This window comes from Tinamus guttatus, unplaced genomic scaffold (assembly GCF_059628265.1).
Source record: "Tinamus guttatus ecotype Peru unplaced genomic scaffold, ASM5962826v1 Tinamus_guttatus_pri_ptg000045l, whole genome shotgun sequence".
Lineage (NCBI taxonomy): Eukaryota > Metazoa > Chordata > Aves > Tinamiformes > Tinamidae > Tinamus > Tinamus guttatus.
The window spans coordinates 1111147-1137220 of NW_028288579.1; the positions used below are offsets into that span (position 1 = coordinate 1111147).

The 26074-nt window shown below is 38.1% G+C and overlaps 1 protein-coding gene across 1 annotated transcript; it reads left to right on the plus strand.

The window, feature by feature from the left end:
• Positions 1 to 26074, plus strand: ABCA5 (ATP binding cassette subfamily A member 5). The gene is made up of 38 exons (XM_088537603.1): positions 1 to 114; positions 848 to 1052; positions 2222 to 2380; positions 2836 to 2933; positions 3132 to 3361; positions 3987 to 4128; positions 4868 to 5056; positions 5399 to 5546; positions 6427 to 6595; positions 8252 to 8310; positions 8902 to 9012; positions 9231 to 9406; positions 9660 to 9779; positions 10382 to 10520; positions 10683 to 10773; positions 10978 to 11117; positions 12636 to 12755; positions 13354 to 13555; positions 13802 to 13971; positions 14772 to 14899; positions 15941 to 16078; positions 16899 to 17012; positions 17454 to 17624; positions 18287 to 18400; positions 18637 to 18774; positions 19356 to 19430; positions 19949 to 20040; positions 21042 to 21168; positions 21296 to 21413; positions 21533 to 21624; positions 21788 to 21963; positions 22077 to 22152; positions 22238 to 22332; positions 23024 to 23143; positions 23356 to 23505; positions 24535 to 24614; positions 24894 to 24949; positions 25743 to 26074. The coding sequence occupies exons 1-38, from the start codon at positions 10 to 12 to the stop codon at positions 25848 to 25850; spliced, it is 4941 nt and encodes a 1646-aa protein (XP_088393729.1). The 5' UTR covers positions 1 to 9; the 3' UTR covers positions 25851 to 26074.

The following is a 26074-nucleotide window of genomic DNA, read 5'->3' on the forward strand; positions in this document are numbered from 1 at the left end:
GTCTTGAAAATGGCACCAAGTACTCGGAGAGAGGCAAGTGTGTGGCGACAAACCAGAGCCCTTTTATTCAAGAACTGCCTTGTTAAGTGCAGGACTAAGAAAAGCAGTGTTCAGGTAAGTGCAGTGCTTGTTTACTGTCATCTTTGTGTCTGCAGTTACTCTACATTTAAGTGGTTCTTGAATTGGAGACAGTGTTCAGCTTCATTACAGTGTTTCTGAAGCTTCTAGGTCTTATTTCTGGTTTGAAATAGGTTTTCAGAATCTATTGCAATCCTTGGCCTGGAAATATGTATCACAAGAGTGGTAATCTGGCATTATCCAGAAGATATCCTTGAATAATTGTGCAATCAGTACACTTTCAAGAAGTGTGCATGCTTTCTAGGGATCATAGCTGACTGGTATAGCAGGACTAGGCCTCTTCAAAAGATTTCTATCTCTTCTAAAGGTTTAGCCAAATGTATGATACTCAAAGGGAAGTTCTGAGGTAAACTCGTTTAGTTGTCATGGTCTTTTTTGCCTTTTTTTTCTAAATAGCATAAGTTTTACTTATACGTAAGACTGGGTAGAATTATTCCTTTTTACCTTTAAAGCTTTAAAAATAGCTTTAAAGCTATTTAAAATAGCTTCTCAAGTTACCAATGCATGCCATTAAAATCCTGTTACAGTGCCACACAGAAGGTTTTGGCATTAAAGGTACTAAATCTGTTATTGCCTTGAAATTATTAAGGGATCTTCATAGCCAAGTTATTAAACATAGTCCCTTCTTTCAACTTTGTATGACTCAGGATTTTATTTTTTCTACTACCGTTCTTTGAAATTCTCAATTTTTATATATTTCTTTGTACAGGAAGTCCTTTTCCCGCTCTTTTTCTTGTTTTGGCTAATACTCATGAGCATGATGCATCCACATAAGAAATACAGCGAGGTCCCTAACACCGACCTTGGTACTCTAGACACCTCCTTGCTGGTGAATTTAATTGTTGGATACACGCCGCCAACCAACATGGCAAGAGAAATCATGAAGAAAGTGGCTTTCGATAACTTTGAAGATGGTATACTGAATGCCTAAGAATTTTTTTTTCTATGTATATCTCACGCTGTGGCTTCAGTTTAAAGAGGATTGATCAGACCTGCCTCTCCTGGAAGGCATTGCTTTTCTATCACAGCTAAAGAGAACAGACCATGAAGGCATTTGGGGTTGGTTGGTAAATATTCCTGCATTGTCTCCTCAGAGCAATTCACATTCTCCACATGTGTGTTCCTGCTACATCCAGCAATTCAGTCCTGTTACATAGCTAAGGGAAAGGATTTTAGAGAAAATGCAAAGGCCTCAAAGCCACTGAAACTCTCTTGAACTAATTTGTATTTAGACTGCGACATCCTGGGATAGGTTCAGGAGAGGATACTGATCTGCAGATATTTCAGGTTGAGTTTTCAATCGTGTTGTTACTATTAGAACAATGATTTTCTTTTTAATGATGATTCGTTAATACTGTGTCACCTCTGTGATTTTAAAAGCGATCTTTCAAAGCACTTTTTTAAATTTTTTTTTCTCCCCCTGCAGAGCTGACATAGCTAGTGGTAACTGAGCTACCCCAAACCACTCTGATGTATTTTTAGTTTGATATCTTTGACTCTCTGCCTTGTGGTGTTCATGCTTCAAAGGTATCGCTAATCTACAGCACAACCTGATGTCTGCATTTTCATTATGGAGATCCTCTTCTGTTTTCAGTAAATCATTCCACTTTCTGCCTTCAAAGCCTGTTCTCCCTTAAAACTTCTGTGGTGCTTTCTGTGGACTGAGAACTGAAGTTTTTTAATGAAGTCAGTGACAAAATACTGTATTTTCATATATTTAATTGTATATGCTAGTTGATCTGCTCTTATTGAAAAGTGCTGATACTTGAACATAAATTAAGGATTGGGACATAGAAGTTGTTAAAACAGAAGAAACGCAGTGGGGAGGGCAGGGAAAGGATTGAGGGAAAGGTGCTGGGGTAAATTTCTCTTTGAATTACTCATGCAGCTATTAACAGGGCGTTCCTGCAGGCTTATATTCATGGGAATACTTTATCAGAACAAAACCATAACCCTATATATAGCCAAATCCAAACAAATCATCAATGACTGGCATGACTTTGCTTTAAAATAAACTGCTGCAGAGTTTTTTCTTGCTGCTGTGCTGATACCTAAATCCATGTGATCATTTGTTATCTTGCAGGCATAATCACAGAAGAGTATTTAAGTGAAGAAGAACTTCAAGAGGCTAGTACTTTCAAATCCTCAAACTTTGTGGGGGTAGTATTCAATGGCGCTATGTCCTACCAACTTAGGTTTCCTGATTCTGTCACCACGTCTTCTCTTTACATGGAGTCGAGAGGTACATGTGCACACTCTTATTTTTGTTTGTTACAGGAATAAACTGGAAAGTCAGATCCTCAGTTTTCCTTTTTTTTCTTTTTCCTTTTCTTTTTTTTATTTCGCTCTGATATTGTATGCTGCAATATGTGAAACTATTTGGAGTGCTGTTTAATTTAGCGAAGTGCAGAAGCAAGTGAGATGCACCGGATAGCTTCAGTACAGCTCTGTGGCCCTTGCTGCTCGAGCTGCTGTCATGGTTCAGGGCAGGCCAGGGTCTGGCAGGGACCCTTATGGCTCTGACACCTGTGCTGTGCAGATATGCTCTCTCTCTCTGTGTGTATATATATATATATATATGTATATATAAAGGGATTGTATAAACCTGCAGCGTCTTTACATTCGGGATGGGACAGCTGTAACTCCAGATTTTGGCTTTTTTAAAATGCTTTTTTAAATGCCTTGATTATTCTGTAGCCAGTTGCTCCAGCTTGGTGAAAGGATGTGAATCCGTAACGTACTGGCATTCCGGATTTACAGCTCTGCAAGCCTGCATCGATGCAGCAATTATACAGGTAAGCGTAAATTAACAGTGTAATAAGACCAGAGGAATTCAAATCCTTGAATTGCCTTCAGTCTGAATGTTTTTGTGAAGTTGTCTGTTATTGGAATAAAATACCTTACTGACCTTTAGCTTACATACATTGAGTAGAAAGGATACAGATGGAAAATCAGAAACCAGGCCAGAATAACTCTTCCTTCTTTCCTTTTAGCTGAAGACTAATCAGTCAGTTTGGGAACAACTTGAATTAACAAGAGCTGTCGTTATGGGAGAGGCTGAAGTGATGGAAATAGACAGTTTTCCTCGTGCCATCATTTTAATTTACCTCGTGATTGCTTTTTCACCATTTGGTTATTATTTGGCAAGTCATATCGTGGCAGAAAAGGAGAGGAAGTTGAAGGAATTCTTAAAAATATTGGGACTTCATGACACTGCCTTTTGGTATGTGGGTATTTGGTATGACCTATTCATTCTGGAGAAAATGTAAAAAAGGAAAGAAAAAAAGCCTTGTAATGAAACTTTGATAGACAGCTGAAAATAATCTAACCAATTTGCTTGTGAGAACATCACCTGTAAGAATTCTTTGCTGAGATCAGACTTGCTCACTGACTTCTAACTCTGTTTTTGTACAGAAGAGTATTTTATTACCCTGTTCAGCTACTGGACTGGCTAATGTATTAAATATTAAATAGAATTTCTTTAATAATTGAAACATACTACTCAACTTCCCTCTTCTGGTTAAAATAGGGAATTAATTATGCACGTTCAGAAAAATACCATGAATCATCAGTGGTTTCGTGTTGAGGCAGTCCTGGGGCCTCATGTGCATACTGTAATGCTACAGACAATTATATTAATATTTACCAGAGCTCTTTTCTTTGGGGAGGCTGTTGTTTTGTTTGTTGCAAGCCTGTCACTTGTTGCATCTGTCAGGAGTAATAAGGAATTGTATTTTTAGCTGCTTTTGGGAGTAATTCAGACTGTGAATTCATTCACTTGTTTGTTTGTTTGTTTTTGTCTCTTTTTTTTCTGTGTCTGTGTGTTCCTCCCCTCCTTTTCCTTGTAGGCTTTCTTGGGTGCTGCTGTACACGAGTTTGATTTTCGTCATGTCCATTCTTATGGCAGTCATCGCAACCGCCTCTTCACTCTTTCCCCAGAGCAGTGCCTTTGTGATATTTCTTCTTTTTTTCCTATATGGAATCTCTTCAGTAAGTATTCTCAATCTCGTTGAATTTGGCCATCCTATCCAAGAGTTTTGCATTCCCATCGGATGCTGTTTTCTTTTCTAGACAATGTGGATGTAGTTTCGTTAGAACCAGATATTTCACGTGCCCTATCCCCTTTCTGTATTCCGCTCTGGTTTGGGGACTTTGAGCAGGTCTTGATTGTGGCTATGAGAAATCGCTTTCCTTAGCAAAGCATTTCAGTTATAGTCATCATATGTCTTTGAAGAGAAAATGCAGTGCTGTACTACTTCGAAGCCCCAAACCATGCCCGCTTCTACACATTTGCTATTACTATATAGTATAATGTTAAAACTCTAATTAAACTCAAGAATCAATTTAGTATAACAAATTACTTGTCAAAGTTCATAATGAAACAATTTTAAAATACTTATTTACTATATATCTCTTAACATAAATTTCTGTATGTATGCATACATATGTATAATTACGTATGTATGCCTCCTGCAAAGAATGGCTTCATATTTTTCTTTCCTAATTCTTCTTTGGTCCCTTGCCTGGATCTTTGGGAAATCTGTTGCTCCTGATAGTCTGTTTTTAAAGGACATGTGGGTCTTGGTTATTGCTGAAATGGCAGCAACCAGGAACACAGTTTGGTTACCAGAGACGAAAATGAAGTTATGGTCTTTCTTTTATATTTTCTATGCTTTGTTATATTTTTTTAATATATTACTGTACTATATATTTTTTAATCTGTTTGTAGGTTTTCTTTGCACTTATGCTGACCCCTCTATTTAAAAAGTCAAAAAATGTGGGTATAGTTGAATTTTTGGCAACGCTGGCTTTTGGTTTTGTGGGTCTTAATATTGTCTTGCTGGAAGATTTCCCGAAGTCTTTTGTGTGGATTCTGACGCCCCTATGTCAGTGCACCTTCTTGGTCGGCATCGCAGAGGTAAATCACCTTGCACTGCTCTGGTTGCAGCCTTGTTGCAGTCATTTGTCTGGCATTACCTTCAAAGCATTAGTGATATTGATATTCTTAGTGTAATTCTCTCTCTTTTTTTTTTTTCTTTGTCTGTTTAATGATGGTGGAGGACATTGCCTACTTTAATAGGTCTCTATGGCAATTTTAATATCAAGTAAAATGCATTGGGCAACTATTGCTCATTTTTGTTGTGATCTCAGTTGCTTTTTGATCTCTTTTCTTCCTAAGTTTTGCACCATGCCATCATTTCATTCCAACTCATAATATTGCCGGTCTGTAACATCTCAGTGTGTCCATGTTTGTTGGCAGGTCATGCATCTAGAAGATTATGAAGATGGTGCAACATTTGCAAATCTAAATCATGGCCCTTACCCACTCTATATCTCTCTTATTTTGTTGGTGCTGGATAGCATATTTTATCTGCTTGTAGCTGTCTACCTTGATCAGGTTATTCCAGGTATGTTCATGAAAGAAACTGAACTGTGCTAACATTATTTCTACCTTGATCAGGTTATTCCAGGTATGTTCATGAAAGAAACTGAACTGTGCTAACATTATTTCCAGAAGTTCTGAACCCCCAGTTTGAAATCAGTGGCATAGGTGGCATTTCTGAACCACTAGGTCCTTTGTCAATGGCTCCAACATACTGTGGTATTGCTGTCCTTTGTGGAGAAATGATATGGTGCCTGCTGTTTACAAATATATTTTTAATTATGGCTTAGACTAGTTTTTCTGAATAATTTTTATTGTAATAAAACTGTGAGATGCGAGGATGATATTAGCAGTTAGAATTGATAGCTTTAAGATATATCAGACAACTTTTTAAAAGGAAAAGCTTCTTTGCTGGGTTAACTTATGTCTCAGCCTTTGCAATTTGTTTTTACAGGGCTGAAAATTAAAGACTACTTTGCCTGTTCCAGACCTTTCCTTGTGATAGCAGTAGTTTTAACAAAGAATATAGAACAACGTTGTTAATCTTGCTACTAATCCCTGCTTAGGCTCTTCAGCTTCTTTTGCTTGTTATCTCCGTTTCTTTACATTGTGTGTATTTCAGTCATGTTTCCTTTGGTACTAGGATTTTTTCCTGAGTGGAGAGAGATTTCTGCATGTATTTAAATACTTAAAGAAACCAGAATCTACCAGGAGCACTGTTGGGAATGATGATTTAAATGCAGATAGTGTGAACTTGGCTGCCTAGATCCCTCCAGCATCAGGAGGTGGGGTTGGCTCCTAAACTTGCAGCAGGATTGCTCACAGGTTAAATAGCCAAAACTGAAACGCTGAGATATATCTACCGTTACTGTTAAGAAGTTTTCTTTTTGCCTATTATTATTCAGGGGAGTTTGGACTGCGCCGAACATCACTTTTCTTCATGAAGCCCTCATTTTGGTCAAAGCGCAGAAAAAATTACAAGGAATTGTATGAGGGCAGCATCAATGGCAGTTTCAGTTTCAGTGAGATGGTCGAACCTGTGCCATCTGAATTTCAGGGCAAAGAAGCCATCAGGTATGACTCACCTCAATCTCCAAGTTCAGCTGAGCAAATCACCTGAATTCCTGATGTTTAATGCCTGAACTGAAAATTGCTCTTGTTTTTCTAGCGTGTTGATTCAAATAGCATATGGTATGCATTGCAGATAGTTCTCTACACACACAGCACAACTATTTTCCATTTTCAATGAAGCCCCATCATCAACTACGTGGATGTCCTCCAAGGATAAATCACTCTGCTTAAGGAAAGGATTTGTTTGTGTATTGTATTCCTTCAATTGGAGTCCTCTCAAAAACAGTCAGTTTTCCATTCCTTTGATTTCACTGAGGCCACAAGAGGCATAAGTGTTTGCAGATGTCGAAACGTCTGCTCTTCTGGGAGGGTTATTTTCCATTAACACGCATCTGAGTCTTACAGGAGAGAGAGTTAAATTTGAGGTTTATACGAGGACTAAGTTCTTCATAAATGGGGGAACTTCTTGGTTGTTTTACACCAGGTATCATATGTAAAAGGGTAAAAGACAACTTAAAAACTGCTATGCTTGCTTTCGTCTTTCAAGTTTCATGTTACCTGTTGTCTTTCATCTAGACTTTTGTCTGGACTGTCATATATATGCAGTGCTTCTCACAGTTTATTTTCAGAATTATTCCCTTAGTCCTTGTTTTCATTGTTTTCCAACAGAATAGCATGAGAGAAATTCTTCATCTTCATTCCCTTTTGTTGGCTCCACTAGGGTCAAGTAAATATTTGAGCTTAGTGAGCAGAATTACTGTGTTGTCTATGTTACCTACGTATCTTGGTATGTCCAGCACACAGTGAAAGGTCTACTTTTCCTCCTGATGCTCTGAGGTTCATGCGAGAGCATTGTAGCCTTTGCTCATCTGCCCTGGACCCTTTCCATAGCATCTCTGTTAGCTCTCCGTTGTTTTTCTCCCCCTTTTGCCATCCTTGTACATCCAGGTTTTGTTGTCTTTCATTCTCCATTCTCCTCCCCATCCTTTACACTTGTAATTCACTCTCTGACCTCTCTGGCAATCTTGCCAGGCTTTCAAATGCATCTCCAAACCCATCTTTGAAATTGTTCCTTTACGTAACCTGGTTGGTTTGTTTTTGTCATTGTTGCCCTTTTTTTTTAAAAAAAAAAAAAAAAAAAAAAAAAAACACTGGAGCTGGAAGAAGGGTTATTACCTTCCTTGAAGGGAAAGATACCTGTATTTCTTTGCCTGATTTTTTGTCAAGATCTGTCACTAGTTACATCCTGGGGTCTTCGCTAATATCACATCTTTTGCATATCCTCTCTGTTAAATCTTCCGTCAGTTTGTGAAATCATTGAGGAATAGTCGTGCCCTCTTCTCTGGTACGGGATTCTTTAGTGCCTTTTTCTATTCCATGAAAGAAATGCAGATCTGAAATTACTCAGTCATCATAGACAGTAAGCAAGTAAGGTGTTGAGAAAAAGCATTCTGAAACCAGTGTGGAGATGCAGTGAGTCCTACAAGAGCCCCTGTCCTTGGTTTGCCTCTGTGGCTCTTTAGATATTTTGTGTGATTTTAGCATGGTCTTTTTTTTGGATTTGTTTGTTTGTTTTTGTGACTGTTGCGGCATGTTGGTCGATCAAAATGACATATGAAGATCTTAAAGTAGTTTATAAAATGGCGTGTCTTCTTTCAGAATCAGCTGTGTTCAGAAAACATTCAGGAAAAAGGGGGAAACTGTGGAGGCTCTCAGAAGTAAGAACATTTTAGTTTTTAAGTTGCTTATGAGATACAGAGGAGCACTAACTGAATTATGAGTGGTCTTTCACGTTTCAGTTTGGCTTTTTGGTTTCTTTTGGTGGGGTGGGACTTGGAGCATGAACACCAGATACGCTTTTGTGTGTCTTCTCTCACCGCTTGGGCAGTAATCCTCTAAAATTGTGTCTGAAAAAGAGGAGCTCTTCTGTCACTAAGAGAAAATCTAATGACATCTTGGTCTTTATTTCACCTCCATTCATGTTGTTAAGCAATGTGATCGTCACAGTCCCGTTTCCCTCTTCCCTTCCCTGTAATTTCCCATGTGGCATGAAATCATATACTTCTAAAGGGAGGTCTCTCTGTAGTTGGTGCAAGCGGTGGCTGTTCCCGGCTTTGTTTGCTGCTGCTCTTGCAGAGCTTTCCATGCTGTACCCAAGAGTGGAAGTAAGGTGTTCCTCTGAGCAGTGTCTAAATGCATACCCAATATGTCCATATTTGAATTTAGTTCTGCGATACAAGGCTCTTGGGTGTAATACAAATATATCACTAGTGTCTCCTTTTTCCATTGCCTTTGCCTTGCTGGGCTAGATTTATCCTTTGACATCTATGAAGGACAGATAACAGCTCTGCTTGGCCACAGCGGGACAGGAAAGACTACACTGATGAACATCCTCTGTGGGCTTTGTCCACCAACGGATGGTGAGTTTCCCAATTTTAGAAAATTTATTTATTTATCATTAACATTAGCCTTTGACATTAACCTTTGAGGTTATTCCAAGTGATGCTAACTTTTTCTTTGGCCTCTGTCTTCTCAAAGTGATCATTTTAGATGAATGCCCATTTTTAGCTGAACCTGATAGCCTACTTTCTGTCTCAGTGTAAAAAAACCTTCATTTGGTTACTTTTGGATTTTTTAGGGTTTGTCTCTGTCTATGGACACAAAGTCTCTGAAATAGATGAAATGCTTGAAGTACGACAAATAGCTGGGGTGTGCCCTCAGCTAGATATAAACTTTGATATATTAACCGTAGAGGAGAATCTGTCTGTATTTGCTGCAATCAAAGGAATACCTCAGAATGATTTGATACAAGAGGTAAGTCAGCTAGACCTCGGTATCGTCATTGTGTGTCATTTTTAATCTAGCTGGGTAGAACAGCCCTGTGCTGCAAAGATACTTCCTTAAGACAAGTATTCAAATGAATGTTAGTTTACAGCAAAACTGAGGATGCAGAATGTTGATAGATATTTTTACAAAGATAAATCTGAATGCTGAGAATTGTAATCCTGTAAAAATGTCATAGTGCCTTTCTTTTATTAGTAATAATTCTGCTTCTTGTTTTTCAAAGGTGCAAAAAGTAATGTTAGATTTGGATATGCAGCCGATCAGAGACAATCAAGCTAAAAAATTAAGTGGAGGGCAGAAAAGGAAGCTGTCATTAGGAATTGCTATTCTTGGAAATCCAAAGGTGAGTGTGACAACAGAGTTCTTGACTTTGTCTCTAGTACACCTAAATGTGTGGGGTTTTTTTGTTTGTTTTTTTTTTGGTGAAAATTGTGTAATATATGCATTTTATGTGTAATATATAGGATGCAGAAGTTGTTACTGTGACCAGTTGTTAATTTTTGTTTCCTCATCTCGTCTGTATTTTAGACAGATAAAATGGTTTAAACATTTCATCCTTCATGATTCAGGGGTTTAATAGTTTATAGCTATGAGTTTGATCACTTCATATTGGGTAGTGTGAGCAAGCACATGGAGTGAGGAGTGGAGCCAGACTGCTCTTCTGTCTTATAGATTGATGTACTTGTGGCTTACAAGAACTGAAACTGCATTTACATTATTTAAAAATAAGTGTGGCAGCACACTGTGATTTTTAAAAGCTTTGCATAACTGCTTTATGTACTTCAGAATTTTTTCCGGTTGTTTTAGACAATAAAAGATCAAGTAAAGAGCAACTAAAGACAACTAAAGAGCAAACAAACAAACAAAGGCCTATATCTGTTATTTAAGTAGGATTACCTGAGATGCGAATATGGGTTTGAAAAAGTTTCTTATTTTTGCATCTAGGTTTTACTGCTGGATGAACCAACTGCGGGTATGGATCCATGCTCGCGACATGTTGTCTGGAATCTCCTGAAAAGCAGAAAAGCAAATCGCGTGACAGTCTTCAGTACTCACTTCATGGATGAGGCAGATATTCTTGCTGGTAAGTTCTGATATGATGCAGGTTGATACAGTCCTAAAGAAACAGTAACGTTACTATTCTAACCACTGGAATACAGGATTGAAATACATAGCTTTTTAAATTATTTTTTTGAAACAAATGAACAGTACTTTGATTCAAAGGGGATTTTGATTTTGTTTCTAGATCGCAAAGCTGTGATTTCTCAAGGGATGTTAAAATGCCTTGGATCTTCTCTCTTTCTCAAAAGCAAATGGGGAATTGGCTACCGTTTGAGGTACTTTATTTATATGATATGTGCTACATGGTGTTGCTGTTGAAATTAATAATATAGTGCCCCACTGAAAAAAAAAAACAGCAAAAAATATTCTTTTATCTTTCTCATACTAAATGTTTTGTGTTCTGTTGGCTAATGTTTCTGGTATAGATACAAGGAGAAAAGTATTTTTTAAAAAACATTTGTTTCTGCATATTTTATTAGTATGCACATAGATGCATATTGCAACACTGAAGCAACAACATCATTGATAAGACAACATATACCTGCAGCCAACCTGGTCCAAGAGAACGATCAACAGCTTGTGTACACATTACCACTCAAAGATATGGACAAGTTTGCAGGTATTGCTTCTTTCTTAGGGATTGCAAGGCTGAAAGAATGTAGAAGAAAAATCTGTCAAGCGTGTCTGTAGCTGGTATTTGAAAAGTGTTATATAGTCATTTCTGTAGGCATGCATGTCTCTACATACTTGGGTTTTGACTGTGATTTTGCTCAAGTTCTGTCAGTGAGGTCTTTATTTCTCACTGGGTTGTTTCTCTCGGGTTAGAGAGGACCTCCTCTCCTCCTCCAAGAGGGTTGTGGTTTATTCAGTGATGTGGGAATCCAAAAGCAAATATTGGGAAAATGCCTTTTAACAGAAATGTAGAGACCTTTTGGCCAAGAATGTGATTGTCTTGTAGAAGCACCATCTTCTTACTGCAGACCATTTTTGTAAACAAGACTGGCCTTCAGCGGGAAGCCAGAAAGGCACAAGTCCTACAATTATCTCTCTTGTTGTGAGCCGGAAAGAACATTGTGTCATTATGTTAAAATTTGCTGGTGAAAGAGAGTGAGTGGAACAAATGTGCTGATTTCACTAGATGGCAGCAATTATCTTCTCAGTCGCACACAGGGCTCCTTGTTTGTCTCCCAGGAATAAATGGAAGAAACACTATGTCCTGTTGACAATGTGAACAGCTAGGAGACAGAACCACTACAGATGTGAATGTGGATCATATTTCATAAATAACTTCTTATTGCATTTCACTAGTAAATAATTTATTAACTTTCTCTTTAGTAGTTACTGAGGGTACTTTCGAAAAACAGGCATCTTTATGCAAGATAGAATCAATTCCCCCAAACTCTAAAGAGGAGCAGAGGTTGGGAATGCATCTCTGCTATTGAGGTAGAAAAAAAACAGGGTGATCTGGTAAGCATCGCTGCGTGTCCTGCTTGCCCTTCCCACCTTTATGCATTTGCATTTCTTTCAGTTTAACCTTGACTGTGAAGCTCCTGGGTTTGCAGAGTGCTTCATTTTATAGGATTGACAAGAGCGTGAAAATGGTTTTTCTCCGGATGTGCTAATGAGTGCTCTCACTCTGACTGTAATTTGGTCTTCAAATTACACACGTCACCCAGAATATCCTGCTCAGTTAAGGTAGCTTTACAGATGTGGGTAATTTTTAACATGTGATTATTCAGGGTTATATCTGTAAAACTGCCTCATGCTTGGCCTCAGGTCTGTGTAGCCTGAGTTCTTCCCCAATCCCTGTGCTGATGTTTCCACAAGAGATGAGTTTGGAGTCAGCTGATGAGCAACTCAAAGCACAGGAAGACTTGTTGTAAACACCACAACTTTGGGAAGACTGTGCAGCATCTTCCCTAACTGACCAGACGTTTCAAAAAGTTTTGCACTTGAAGGAGCTTATCACCACCTTGGTTCTTAATCCATGGCTTGATTTCTCGATCATGAACACATGTATTTACATAGTACTGGCTTTTTGCTGAAGGCTTTAGAGATGCAGTGTCCAACTTAAAGTGTTTTGGGAAGATGATGTTGCTTCTTCAGAGCAACCAACATATTTCATTTCTTCCCCTAGGCTTATTTTCTGATCTTGACACTCATTCACACTTGGGTGTTATTACTTACGGTGTTTCCATGACAACACTGGAGGATGTATATCTGAAGCTGGAAGTTGAAGCAGAGATTGATCAAGCAGGTGAGACAGGCCTCCAATATTTTCCTTTTATATTTTCCCTTATATCCAATTAATGTAGAATTGTCTACGCTATGGCACAGCTTGAAATAGTTTCATTACAGCAGTAGAATAAAAAAAATCACCTGTAAACACTCCCGTCAGGCAGTTTGGGATGCATCAGATCACATGTTATTCCAGACGTCCGAAATATTCAGAAACAGAGAGTCACTTGGGTGAGAACAGATTCCAGAGGGGTTAGGGAAAGCCTTTTACTGGACATCTTTGCAGTGTTTAATTTTTCATCAAGTTTACTTACATCTAACTTCTTTGCTTTATAATGCCACCACTTATGGCCATATGCTTCATCTTCCTTATGGAAGTTTGTACTTCTGTGCAATTGTAGATGGACAAAATATAATTCATTTCCAACTATCTGCTTGGGCATTAGTATTTGTAACCTGCACTTAGGGCTGAGTTTTCTCCCCCTTCTTTGAATCTATTTCCCATTCCAGTTTAAAAGTTTGAAGAAAAATGGATGACCTCCAAACTTCTTCCAGCCCTATGATTCCAAACTGCATAGTTAGATTTTTTTTAGAAGTTTCCTCTTTTCTTTTTTCAGATTACAGTGTGTTTAATTCCCAGCAAGTACAGGAGGATATCGATACAAGATCAATTGATGATCTGGAGCAGAACCTCCTGGTGTTCTCTGAGACTAAAGCACCTTCAATGAACAATACAGCTCTCTGGAAGAAGCAGGTTTCTACTATTGCAAGAGTTCACTTCCTTAGTCTCAGGCGAGAAAATAAATCTGTGAGAGTTATGTAAGTTTTAAGGCTTTCTTCTTTGCATACAGAATTCTCAAAACCTGTTTGAGTAACAACAGAAGTCCTAGAGGATGTGATTTAATATATTTTAGTAGTTACATCTAAGTGATAACAAATATAAGACTGTGTTACTGTTGAATACCTGGTTTTGGGGTGAAGGACATGTTGTTTCAACTGACGTGCACGTAAACTGGGTCTGCTTTCACTGAATTGTAGTAAAAATGAAACTTTTATTTCTTTCAGGTTATTGCTTTTTCTGATTTTTCTTTTAGTTCAGATTTTTTTGTTTCTCATACACCACTACTTCAAAAATTCTGTAGCTCCTATCAAACTTTCCCCAGATTTGTACTTGCTGAAGCCCGGAGAGGAATATCACAAGTACAGAACTCGTCTCCTCCTGCAGAATTCCACAGGTAGGACTGCAAACATCAGCTTCATGAGCTCCTCATGGTTGACTGTGGAGATAGATAGAAACTTGATGCTTATGTTGTGAGCAAATGTTCCTTGAAATTATTCCAAATAATTTATCATGAAGAGTTTCAGACTTAGTAGAGAATAGGTATCTGTCAGTTCAGAGATAGTGCTGCTTGCATGTGTAATACTCACATGACATTTCTGGAGAAAGGACTGTTTTAAATGACGTGGACAGAGACTGTATGAGAGATGTTCGGACATGTCAGCATTAAAGTCTGAGTGCAAAACGCCTTGGAAAATCCTGGTTTGTTTCAATTCAGAATACTTAAAGTTGTGTAGCTGCAATATATGCATAGAAACAAACCTATATTTGATCAGTCCAGAATATGTACATGCTACAGTCCTCCAAATACTGTGTCAGAGAGACTGTTATTTCCTGCCTTTTTAGTTTATTCTCTGCAGTGTTGAAACTTTGAGTATTCTGGTAATATTTCTTGGCACCTCCACTTCCTGACTTTGCATTGATGCAATTGATCTATACAACTTTATTGGATAATGCTGCTACCTTTTTTTTTGTAATTCTAGTAAGGCTGCTGAGTATGAAGCTGAAAGCAAAACATTTGTGGTATTCTAAGAAAGATATTTGTGGTAGGCATGTGTAAGGAAATAGTGATCTTTCACCAAGGGTTATATCAGTGAGAAAAGTTCGCTGCTGTCGACTGGAGAATTAGTTGATATTTTGTGTAAAATATTCCAAGCTGGTGGTGAGTAATAATGCCGTTTTCCTGTCTTATGCTAGATTCAGATATCGATGGCATTGTCAGCTCTCTTGGGAGCCTGAACATACAATCCGAGATGGTCAATGACAGTAACTATGTTGCAGCTGCACCACACAGCGCAGCTTTAAACATTTTTGAATCAGGAAAGGTAAGAAAGATGGACCTGAGCTGCCATTTCCTGAAGACCACTAGTTGTTGGTGACTATTCTGTGGTATTATATCTACCACATTCAGAATCAACTTGATGAATTTGACACTGATCATTCATTTGATGTGATAGATTTAGATTTTATTTTTGCTATTCAGATGAATACCAGAGGACAACTCTAGGTATTGAAATTGTATTGTGGGTTATTTTTAGTAAAAAGGTCAAATTCTAAATGTCACAAGTATTAAAAGAAATATGGCTAATGGCAGAGGCTTGAGAGATTCATGTGTTAACAGAATGGAATATTATCAAGATAAATGTTCTTTCTAATGGTAATTATTCTCGTGGTTTAACAAAACTTCCACCCTGTTTACTTCCTCACAAAAATATGAAAAGCCAAGAGAAACATTTTGCTTCACAAGAGACCTGGCATATGTACGGCTTTTCTTTTCTTTTTTTTTTTTTCCTTCTTATGCAATTTGAATTTTTTTTTTTTTTTTAATGGTATCTTGAGTTGTAAGTATTCGCTTCAGGTAATTTTTAGGATGTCAACCGGATTTGGATATTTGAATTGTATTTAATGCCTAACAAAGAAAATGCTTTGCAATATGCCATCTTGCTCCTTTGTCCCCGCTTTTTCTTTGTGGCAACTGTTAATGTTGGTATGATGATGCAGTACTTCACTGATGTAATTTTTTGACTTTTTAATGCATTAGTGAAAACTTAAGGTACACAAGGCTCTGCATTCATGTTTCTCAGAGCTGTAGTTGGTAAAACGTCATTTGTCATGGTGCCATCGTTCATAAAACATTTTGGGAATTTATTCCAGTTGACTTGTTCTGTATAAGCATAGCTATTTTACTGAGTTGAGTTATGTTTTACTAACCATCCAGGACAGTACAAACCTCCCTACAAAGCATACTTTTTTACACAACTTTTATCAAAGTTGAGGTGTAATTTTGGCCATTTTCAGCCTTGTTCAGGGTATTACCCTTTGTGAAGAAAATTAATAAAGCAAATACTTTTTTTTTTTCCTTCTAGTACTACCTTTTCACAGTTGCTTTCAACAGTACCATGGTGCATTCCCTGCCAGTTTTATTCAATATTGTTAGTAATCTCCTCCTTCGCAATTTGAATGTGACTGAAAGTATTCAAATCTGGAGCAACCCCTTCATCCAGGTAAGCAGGACCCATGTCTGCAGCAGACAATATTAAAAGAGCTCATGACATGATTGTAGTTAAGCTCATAGTGTGCAGCACGTCATTGCTACAGACCTTCCATAGCTTCCCCATGGGGAGGAGGCACTGCAGGGATGGAACAAAATCTGTTACGGGATTGCCTGCAATTTTGAGAGGCGGAACATGGGGTCACTTGGGATTTGCCTCCTCCCACACGCTGCAGGGAATAACCTTTGGCAGGGGAACTCTGGAAAGGCTAGAGGCAAGCAGGAGAGTGAAGATACAGCACTAGATAAATACTGCAGTAATGGACTGGATGCTGCAGGAGATGCTGCAGTGGATAAATACTTTAGTAGTGTGTTAGACACTCCAATTTTTCACTACTCCAGAAACTTCCATAAGCTTTTCTGTCTTCGTGCAACTGCTCAGATGAGTTCAAGATGTATAAAGTGTATATTTTGAAACATACAGCCTTGTTCCAGTTACTATTGCAACTCATCACGCGCATCCTAAATTTCATGGTATGCTCCTCAGCTGATGAACTAGCTTTTTTTTTGGTTAGCACCTGAATGGAACATGCTGTGGTTGAATGTTTTTGTGTTTGTTTTTGTAGTCTGTGCTAAAAACAATGCAATTAAAAACTTGAGTAAGGAGTGAAATTTTATGTCTGATTTAAATATATTTTCCAAGAATAAGTACTTTTAAAAGCATGTATGACACAGTATCCTTTCTTTTTAATTTTTCTCTATGTATGCACGTGTCATAGCAAAGAATCCTCATGTCTTTTCCCCATATCAAGAAAACCTGTTTTATTTTTCAGGATGCTTCTGACACAGTTTTCAAGCTAGAGCTCTACTTTCAGTCTGTTTTACTGGGAATCATTGTTACTGGAATGCCACCATATTTTGCCATGGAGAATACAGAAAACCATAAGGTAAAAGTTCAGTTAAAATACACAGTTTGAGACTTTTGCAAAGTGTGTAATTAGCCATATAGGGGAATATCTTAGGGCATATGGTCATGCAGCAGCTGCCTGCTAGTGTTTGCTCCAGTGCAATGTTGATTTACAGAGTGCACAAGAATTAACCTAAGTTTCAGAAATACTGTCCTTTGACTTGAGAGGAGCAAGGCAGACACCCCTATGCAGACACGAGCATAGCACTTACTACCATGCATAGGAAAACGGGAGAAAAACCCTTTTGCCTCTTGCGGAAATACATTGTGCTGCTTTGGAAACTAAAAACTTTGAATCAGGAATGTCTGGGTGAATTACTCTGACCTCACTTCAATCTGAAAGCATTATATGAGGGTGAAGAATGAGGCCCAGCTCATTTATCATTGAGAGTTAACAGTATGGATGTTCTCCTTTTCGCAGATCAAAGCATACACGCAACTTAAGATAGCGGGTCTCTATCCATCCGCTTACTGGACAGGCCAAGCTATCGTTGATCTCCCACTGTTTTTCTCCATCCTTGTCCTGATGATAGGCAGCCTGTTTGCATTTCACTCTGGTGTTTATTTCCATGTTGGCAAGTTCCTTGCTGTGGTAAGTGTGGTTGTGGATCATGGCATGTAAGGGAGCCTAAGGACCTTCTTATTTTCCACAAATGTTTAGTCTTATTAGAACTAATGATTCAGCAGATATTTTTTTCCAAACTGTGTTCACAGAAAATGCCTGATAAAATCTGGGCGTTGCTGAAGATGATCTGATTTTGACACAGTTGTAAGAGAGGAGGCTGAGGGTTGCACTGAACTCTGCTTTATTTCACGACAGCTTCTTGGCAGGCTACTTGGCAGAATGATGGGAAATCAGGAGCCCTGAGGATGCATCCCGGGCTTTGGCTTAGAGACACCAGTCACATTGAAATAATGGCAAAATATTGTTTCTTCCTGTAGAGTTTTGGAGTTTCATTCAGCCACTGAAATACTAGAATAAAATTGGAGTTCAGAATACCAGGCTCTTCCAGTAAAATATACAATCTTTCAGTGCTTTGTTTGCTAGATCCGCACTGCTTAGCTTAAAAGAAATTCAAAACTTCCATTCTGTGTGAATGGAGTTACTGCCTATCCATGCAATCTTTTATATTAATTATTAGTGTCCAGAATTAGAGTTCCACTCTAATCCCAGTTCTTATATAGGAAATTCAACCACATCTCCTTGCTATATATTTGCTGAGAAACCTTTCTTTTATTTTTTAATCTTTGCAGGTATTTTGTCTGATTGGCTATGTTCCATCAGTAGTGCTGTTCACTTACGTGGTCTCATTCACATTTAAAAAAGTGCAAAATACCAAAGAATTTTGGTCTTTTATATTTTCAGTGGTGAGTAACTTTATCTGGATTTTGTTTCACTATGAAGACAGGTTAACTACAAAGCCAGAACAGAATTTCCAGTTAATATACTTGCATGCGTGTCCTGATTTGAAACTTTTACCTATGTCTCTTTATTACTGTGATATCCCAAAGCAATAAAAGCTTTAACAATGTACTTCTGATTGCTTATACCTGAAGAGTCTGAACTGAGCAAAAATGGATTTTTTCCCCTTTCTTTGTTCTAGACAGCCTTGGTGTGTACTGTTGTTACTGAAGTGGCCTTCTTTATGGGATATTACCTTGTCACTAGCATCCTGCATTATGTTTTCTCCATCTTCACTCCTATCTATCCCCTTATTGGCTGTCTGATTTGTTTTATAAAGGTAAGAGAACACAGAAAATCTTCTCCAGAACATCTCTTAATTGATGTTATTTAATCTGGAGGTGGCTGATTGTCTTTTACTCTCTTGGCATGTAAATAGAAGTTTTCTGCAGAGCTGTGTAATGTCATCAATAGCCACTGAACACATTAAGAATAGCAACTGCTGGTGAAAAGTCTGCTTTCCTGTTAGTGCTGCTGTTTAAAAAAAATATAAAGAAAAAACTTCAATTTAATATTTAATAGAAAGTGATTTGTTTCTCAGTCCGTGGAACTGAGCTATTTTGATGTTTTGAATGCTGTGAGACTGTCTCTGGCAAACTCAGTGACGGGTGGATGGATTAATTTGCAGCCTGTGGCTCTAGACTGGGAGCAGCTCCAGGAACTTCTACACAATTTTACTAATTTCAAACTAGCATAACCATGATGTCTGTAGAGCTCAAAGTGCTTAAATGACTGATTTGAGATATAAGTAAGATGTATCATAGGCAACTTAAATGACTGATTTGAGATATAAGTAAGATGTATCATAGGCAACTTCTGGTGGATATTTGTTTACTTGAATGTGTGTTTTTGCATTGTCAGGTTTCATGGAAAGATCAGCAAAAGAATGAAGGATTCTACAACCCATGGGACAGGCTCTTGATAGCAGTTATAGCTGTAAGCATGTCTGTTTGCCATAAGGGAACATCAACCTGCTGGGAGGTCCTTTCTTTAAGATTAATAAAGATGTAACATCACTCTAGGCTCCTGCTTTGTCACCTAGTACAGCATGAACTTATCTGTAAAAGCTGCCATCCTCTCCAGCACAACATTTGCTTCAGCAGTTCTCAACAGTGCTGCTACTAATCTTCATTACTGTGGAAGGTTGTAAAGGCGCAGCAAGAAGTGCAGAGAAGGGCACAGTCCTTTCTCTTTCCCTAAGACCAAATGGTTGCCACCAAATAGACATATTTTATCTCGTTCTAAGTCCTCAATGTCATTTCACTAAGCAGGATCTTGTGGGCTTTAGAGGAAGGTAACTTAACTTTGGCAGCAGTGAGCCAAATGAAGGGTAAAGGAGAGGGTGAAAGGGCTGTGAAAGAAATGGGAACGAACTGGACAGGGCGAAAGAGAGAATCCGTGTGGGGATAGCTAGCAGTGCTTGGATTAATTATAATTGTTTTTGTCTATTTTAGCCCTATTTGCAGTGTATAGTATGGCTCTTCCTTTTGCGATGTCTTGAGGTGAAGAATGGAGGTAAAACAATTAGAGAGGATCCATTCTTCAGGTTTGTCTCTACGTTGAATAGATATTTTAATAGTGAAAGTCTGAAGAAGATGCTTTTTACAATAACACTGGCAGTTAAACTGGGATATGTAGCACATAGCTGTCGAGGATGCTACTGGCAATAAAACAAAAACATCCCCCTGTTACCACAGGTTACCCAGTTATAAGGTGTTTTGACAAGGAAACATGGATTTGATTCCTATAGGTTCCATCTTCTATTAAGAGATAATATTATATTCATGCATCAGAGATGCTTTATGATGAAGTGAAATGCTATTTTACTTTTTAAAATATATGCATACAACTTTCAGACTTTTGATCTCTGTTTAGAAAACTGTTCAGCAGTTTTACAGAAGGGAACCACGACTGCTTATTGTAAATAAATTGGTTTTCCTTGGCCTGTCTGCAGAGATTGCTGCAGATCTCTGCAGGATCCAATCCCTGGTGCCTAAAGACTTTTCTCTTCGAACTTCAGCTGCCTGAAATTTAGTCATCAGGGAGCAGAAACATGGGTTTTATCTCTGTGCAAAATGAGGGATTTCTTAAGAACCTTATCTTTACATAAATGGAGTAACTTGAGATTTTTCCCTCAGATTGTCTCTTCCAGTAATACATAACTAGAAACACTGGTGTAAAATCCAGGAACGGGTGTAGCAGAAGGGAAGGTCAGTGTGGTTCACCTGGCCACCCGGATTGCGCTTGCTGCTAACAGAGCAGATCTGTTTGCTGCTTGGCAGATGACTATGAACTTCCTTTCTCATTGCCTGACTAGAGACTTGATACTCTTAACAAAGAGCTCAGTATAAAACTGGCATAAATGCAATCATTCTTTCTCTTCCTTTGTCTTTTGGGGTTTCTCAAATGTCCTATGTAAATATGTCACTTCCAGCTTCGACCAACACAAAGTGCTTCATCCATCAGTTAAGAGGGCAAATCTCTACCAAGAGCTTTGTTTCATTGGAACACAGAGTTAGAGGCCTGATTATATTTTCCTCTTCTCAGGAGATATTTTACGAAAGCCAGAACGTGGAAATGCCCAGAGGTGCCACATGATGAGAATGAAGATGAAGATGTGAAGGCTGAGAGACTGCGAGTCAAAGAGCTATTAAGCAGCCAGAACAGCAAAGAGGTGACACCGTGTGGCCACGTTGCTAAAATCTAATATTTCCACTTTACTTTCTGTCACTGGCCAAGAACTTTGTGCCTACCCCACATGGTTAGTTACTGATCTATGTATTATCTCTGTTTTCTTCTAGATACCAGCCATTCTGGTCAGTGGCTTGCATAAAGAGTATGATGAAAGAAAAGAATTTCTTCTTGGGAGGAGAATAAAGAAAGTGGCAACAAAACATGTCTCTCTCTGTGTTAAAAAAGGTTAGAGTCAAATTGCATGCTCTTGAACTGCCACATTTGCAAAAATGAGTCTTGTTTTTGAATTTACAGTTGCATTTACTGGACCTTAAGCAATATTTTGTATGTCATTCATTCTTTAGGAGAAATACTGGGATTGTTAGGACCAAATGGAGCTGGGAAAAGCACATTAATTAATATGCTCATTGGAGACATTGAGCCAACTGGCGGGCAGGTATAATGCATGCTGCAAACTAAATAGAAAATGAATCTAGATTTATTATTTGTTCTTAGTTAAAGAATTTCTAATGGCTTTTTTTTTGCTAAAATTTTAACAAAACAGTTATGAGAGTTCTATGAAAATATTGTCGAGTAAAGTCTGTCCGTCTTCCCTGCAGGTTCTGATGGGAAATTACTCATTTGGACTGAATAGTGAAGATGATTCATTTAAATTTGTGGGGTACTGCCCTCAAATAAATCCTCTTTGGCCAGATATTACATTGGAGGAACATTTTGAAATCTATGGTTCTATCAAAGGAATGAGTCAGACTGATGTAAAAGAAGTCTTAAAACGGTAAATGGTTTAGTTAGGGGGGAAAAAAAAAGGAAAGAAAGAGAAATAGAGCTAAAACCTCAAATATTTTATAATAATCTTGTCACTTTTTCATCTGTGGGCTGTTTCTGCAGTGTCGCAAATGCCCTGGATTTAAAAGACCACCTGCAGAAAACAACAAAGAAACTAGGAGTAGGATTGAAGCGTAAGGTATGAAAAAGCTTTTAAAGCTGTGGTCTTGGGTGCTTTCAGGAGGCTGTAGCACAATTATCCTTCACCTTTCCTTTCCTTTCAGCTGTGTTTTGCATTGAGTATGCTGGGCAACCCTCAGATTACCCTGTTAGATGAACCATCTACTGGAATGGATCCAAAAGCCAAACAGCACATGTGGTGAGTGCTCACTGGTGCCACAGGCTTTTATATAAAAGATTTTTTTTCCTGTTTATTTGTTTATTATTCTTGTGAACATTGAGAAAAGCCAAATACGGAGAATCAATATTGTACCTCCTTGCAAGGTGAACCTCATCTGTGTCCTTTCTCATAATAGTTTAAAGATTAAAAGACTACAAGTCAAGAGAAAGGAATTTTCCAAGTAAAAGAGCATATAGAACAAGTGAGTTTTGAGTCTTATCTGTGAGAAATTCAGGTGTTAATTGTGGCTTTCAGAGTAATGCTACTCCTTGAAGTAAGTGCTCTTTTCACACTAAACCAAGATTTTCTGTAACCTGTCAGATGGTTTTAGCATGTCCCTTAGAAAGAGACATTAGTCTGCCCAAATCAAACCTTGGGCTGCTGTGTGTCTCCACACTGCACATTTGGTGAAACGTTCTTTATATTGGGAAAATTGCTTGTCTGTAAATCCTTTGCAGACACTTCAGTATTTTCCTCTTAAGTAGAGCTTTTGAAAAACTTCAGAAACCAGAAAGAAGCTGAGTCAATTTGTTTAGCTTTTTACAATGGAAGGAAGATGGCAGCATTTTCTTCATGATCCCCCTGATAGCACACACGAAACGTGGAAGGTGCTATATTTCACGGTTGCTTCAATTGTCTTCTTGACTTCCTTTGTTTTTTGCCTTTTTAGGCGGGCAATTCGAGCAGCATTTAAAAATAAGGAAAGAGCAGCTATTTTGACCACTCACTATATGGAAGAGGCTGATGCTGTGTGTGACCGTGTGGCCATTCTGGTGTCTGGGCAGCTCAGGTACTGTGGGCTTGTGCTGCCCATCCGTACATGCATACTTCAAAACAAGTAAAACCTTTGTTGGCCTGAATATGCTTCATTGGAAATTGGATAGATAATTTTCTTCATTTCAGAGCAGCGTAACTAAACTTTTGCAAGGTTCTGTTGAATGTTAATCTGCTTTTTGGGTGAAGTGTAACATGTACAGCACCTGTTTTTCTACCAATTGGTAGGTGTATAGGTACCGTTCAACACCTGAAAAGCAAATTTGGCAGAGGATACTTTTTGGAAATGAAATTAAAAGAAACTATGGATGCACAACAGCTGGAGTATCTTCAGAGACAGATTTTGAGCATATTCCCAAATGCAAATCATCAAGAAAGGTAAAGTTTAATAAATACATAGAAAACATTCATATTAATGCAAGCGTCCTATTTTTCAGTGCTACGTAAGGGATGCCATGATGTTAAAATTAACAGAAAAAGAAAAGATACATTGCTTTAAAAAAAAAAAAAGAGGAAGGGTTTTGCAAGTTGGTGAAGCATATTCTGCTCGTGCTGATGGGCGGAGCTGTGCATTTCTGAGCAACACGTGCACAGATGTTTGGCACAGAGGAAGCAAAACCAGATTTCTGCATAGCTGTTGGCTGAGAGCTTCCTTCTTGGTAGAGGCCCCTCTTTGATCCAGGAAATGTGGGTGGTATTTGAGTCACTAGATCACTGTCTCTTTTATACAAATGTTTGAGAGTTTTTTGTGGATATCTCAAAGTTTGAGAGTTTTGTTTTGCTCAGAAGTATTTTACTGAGCCCCTCAATAGCTTGGAATTCCTGTTTTAGAAATTCTAGGGTTACTGTAGTCTAGTTTGGTTTCTGTTGCTGAGAATTTGAGAAAAGAGAATTGTAATAATTACATAAGAAAACAGATTTACCTATATGTGGAGTACTGGGAGGAGAGTTTATTTTTTGGGAAACCCATTCATAGCATAAAGCAGCTCCCTATTCTGAAGTCTAGGTTACAGGGACCGCTGGGTGAAGCAGAAAGTCTAGAGAAATCTTGTGACACTTGGCTAAGTTCATCCTTAAGGCAAAATATCACATTTCTTTTAGGCCACTGGCATGGATTTTTTTTTTTCATGAGGTGAATTTATAGGTAGAATATAAATGTCTGACTCGTAGCTAAAGAGTGTGAAAATCCTTTAATTGTCCTGGGATCTTGCCTGATGTACCTTGGCTTCCTTGCTTTGAGACAGAGTAATAAATCAGGTGATCTTCTGGTTTTGGATCGTTGGATCATGGTTTTGGATGGCAATAGCTAGGTTGAAATGCCTGCAGTGGCCTTAGGTATGTTGACTTGGGTTTTAGTATTTTTGGTAATTCACCTGAAGTTAATTTTGGTTTGTTTATTTGTTTCAGTTTTGCATCTGTCTTGGCATATAAAATTCCTAAAGAAGATGTACAATCACTTTCACATTCTTTTTCAAAGCTGGAAGAAGGTAATTAAGTGTTCTGCCACCCATTTTGTAAAGAAATCATTCCGTTCCTTGTAACTGAAAAGTTTGTCTCCGTTCTGTGTATGGTTTAGTGTGTCACATTCACATTTCCGTACCAAATTCATTTAATTTAGTTGTTTGGTTTTTTTTTTTTTTTTTTTTTTATTACTGTTGCCGTCCTCAACCCTATTTCTTGTAAGTAAGCATTTGTACCAGCTTAAAATATTTTAAATCAAGTCACCTCAGATAACACCTATTCGCTATTGTGAATTCTCTTACCAGTAAAACATACCTTTTGTGTGGAAGAGTACAGCTTTTCTCAGGCAACTCTGGAACAGGTATGTTCTATTTCATAAAGGTATTCACATATATCTCACATTATATATTATTATTATTAGGTCATATATCCTATTATATATATTTCACATGTTGTTTCATGAAGGCAAACCACGCCAGTTTAATATATTATGGAATAGATTTTTAGATAATATATTCCGAAGTGTCTGGGTGTGGATTCACTTTGCTTCTGCCATATCGAAGTTGGGTATCCAGGCTAGGGAAATCTGTGTTGTCAGCAGAGGAAGGAGTGAGCAGGGAAGCTCTGGCTTGAACCCTATAGAGATGGTTTGAACATAATGTCCAGCTTTCATTCTGCTGAAGCCAACTTTGCTGACTCCCATTCTTATGCTTCTGGGGAACTTTTCCAAAAGCAAATTTGGACTGTCAGTTCCACTAATTGCATAATTCCTGTTTTCCCTTTTCTTTGAAATATCACTTGTAAACTGCAGTGACTGTCATTACTGAAAATATCCCTTACTTAAATGACAGACTTTGCAGTTTGTTTATGAAAAAGTGTAAAGCTGAGGTTCACGTTCACTATTGCCCTATTCTGCTTTAGTTATTGCTGACAAAAAATATCCTTCAGGTTGTGTTTGGTTCAACTTCCTTTTCACTGTGTTCTTGAAGAATTGGGAGGGGAGGGGAGAAGAAAACACCAAAATGCCAAAAACTGAAATGTGAACTCAGATATGAAGCAACACATTGCAAAGTTTTATAAGGAATTCTGCATCTTGTGACTGAAAGTTCTTACAAGAAACATGATATATTTCTATTCTTTTTTGTTAATTTTAGGTTTTTGTGGAACTTGCTAAAGAACAGGAGGAGGAAGACAGCAGCTTTGGCACCCTGAACAGCACTCTATGGTGGGAAAGAACACAGGAAGATAGAGTTGTTTTTTGAACTCTCTGAGACTCAGGAGCTGTGCTCCCTGGTTCGTGTGTTGTATAAGTGATTGTTCTTCCTAGGACACACTGAGAACTAGGGAGGGCCAGGGGCGTGGAAAACATCCAAGAGAGGAAGGAAAAAAGAAAACAATACTTGGAAAAATGGAGCCTGTTCCATCTTACTGATCGCATGAATGATGCTCTCAAAGGAATAATTCCCTCATTAGTTTGTCAGTTGAG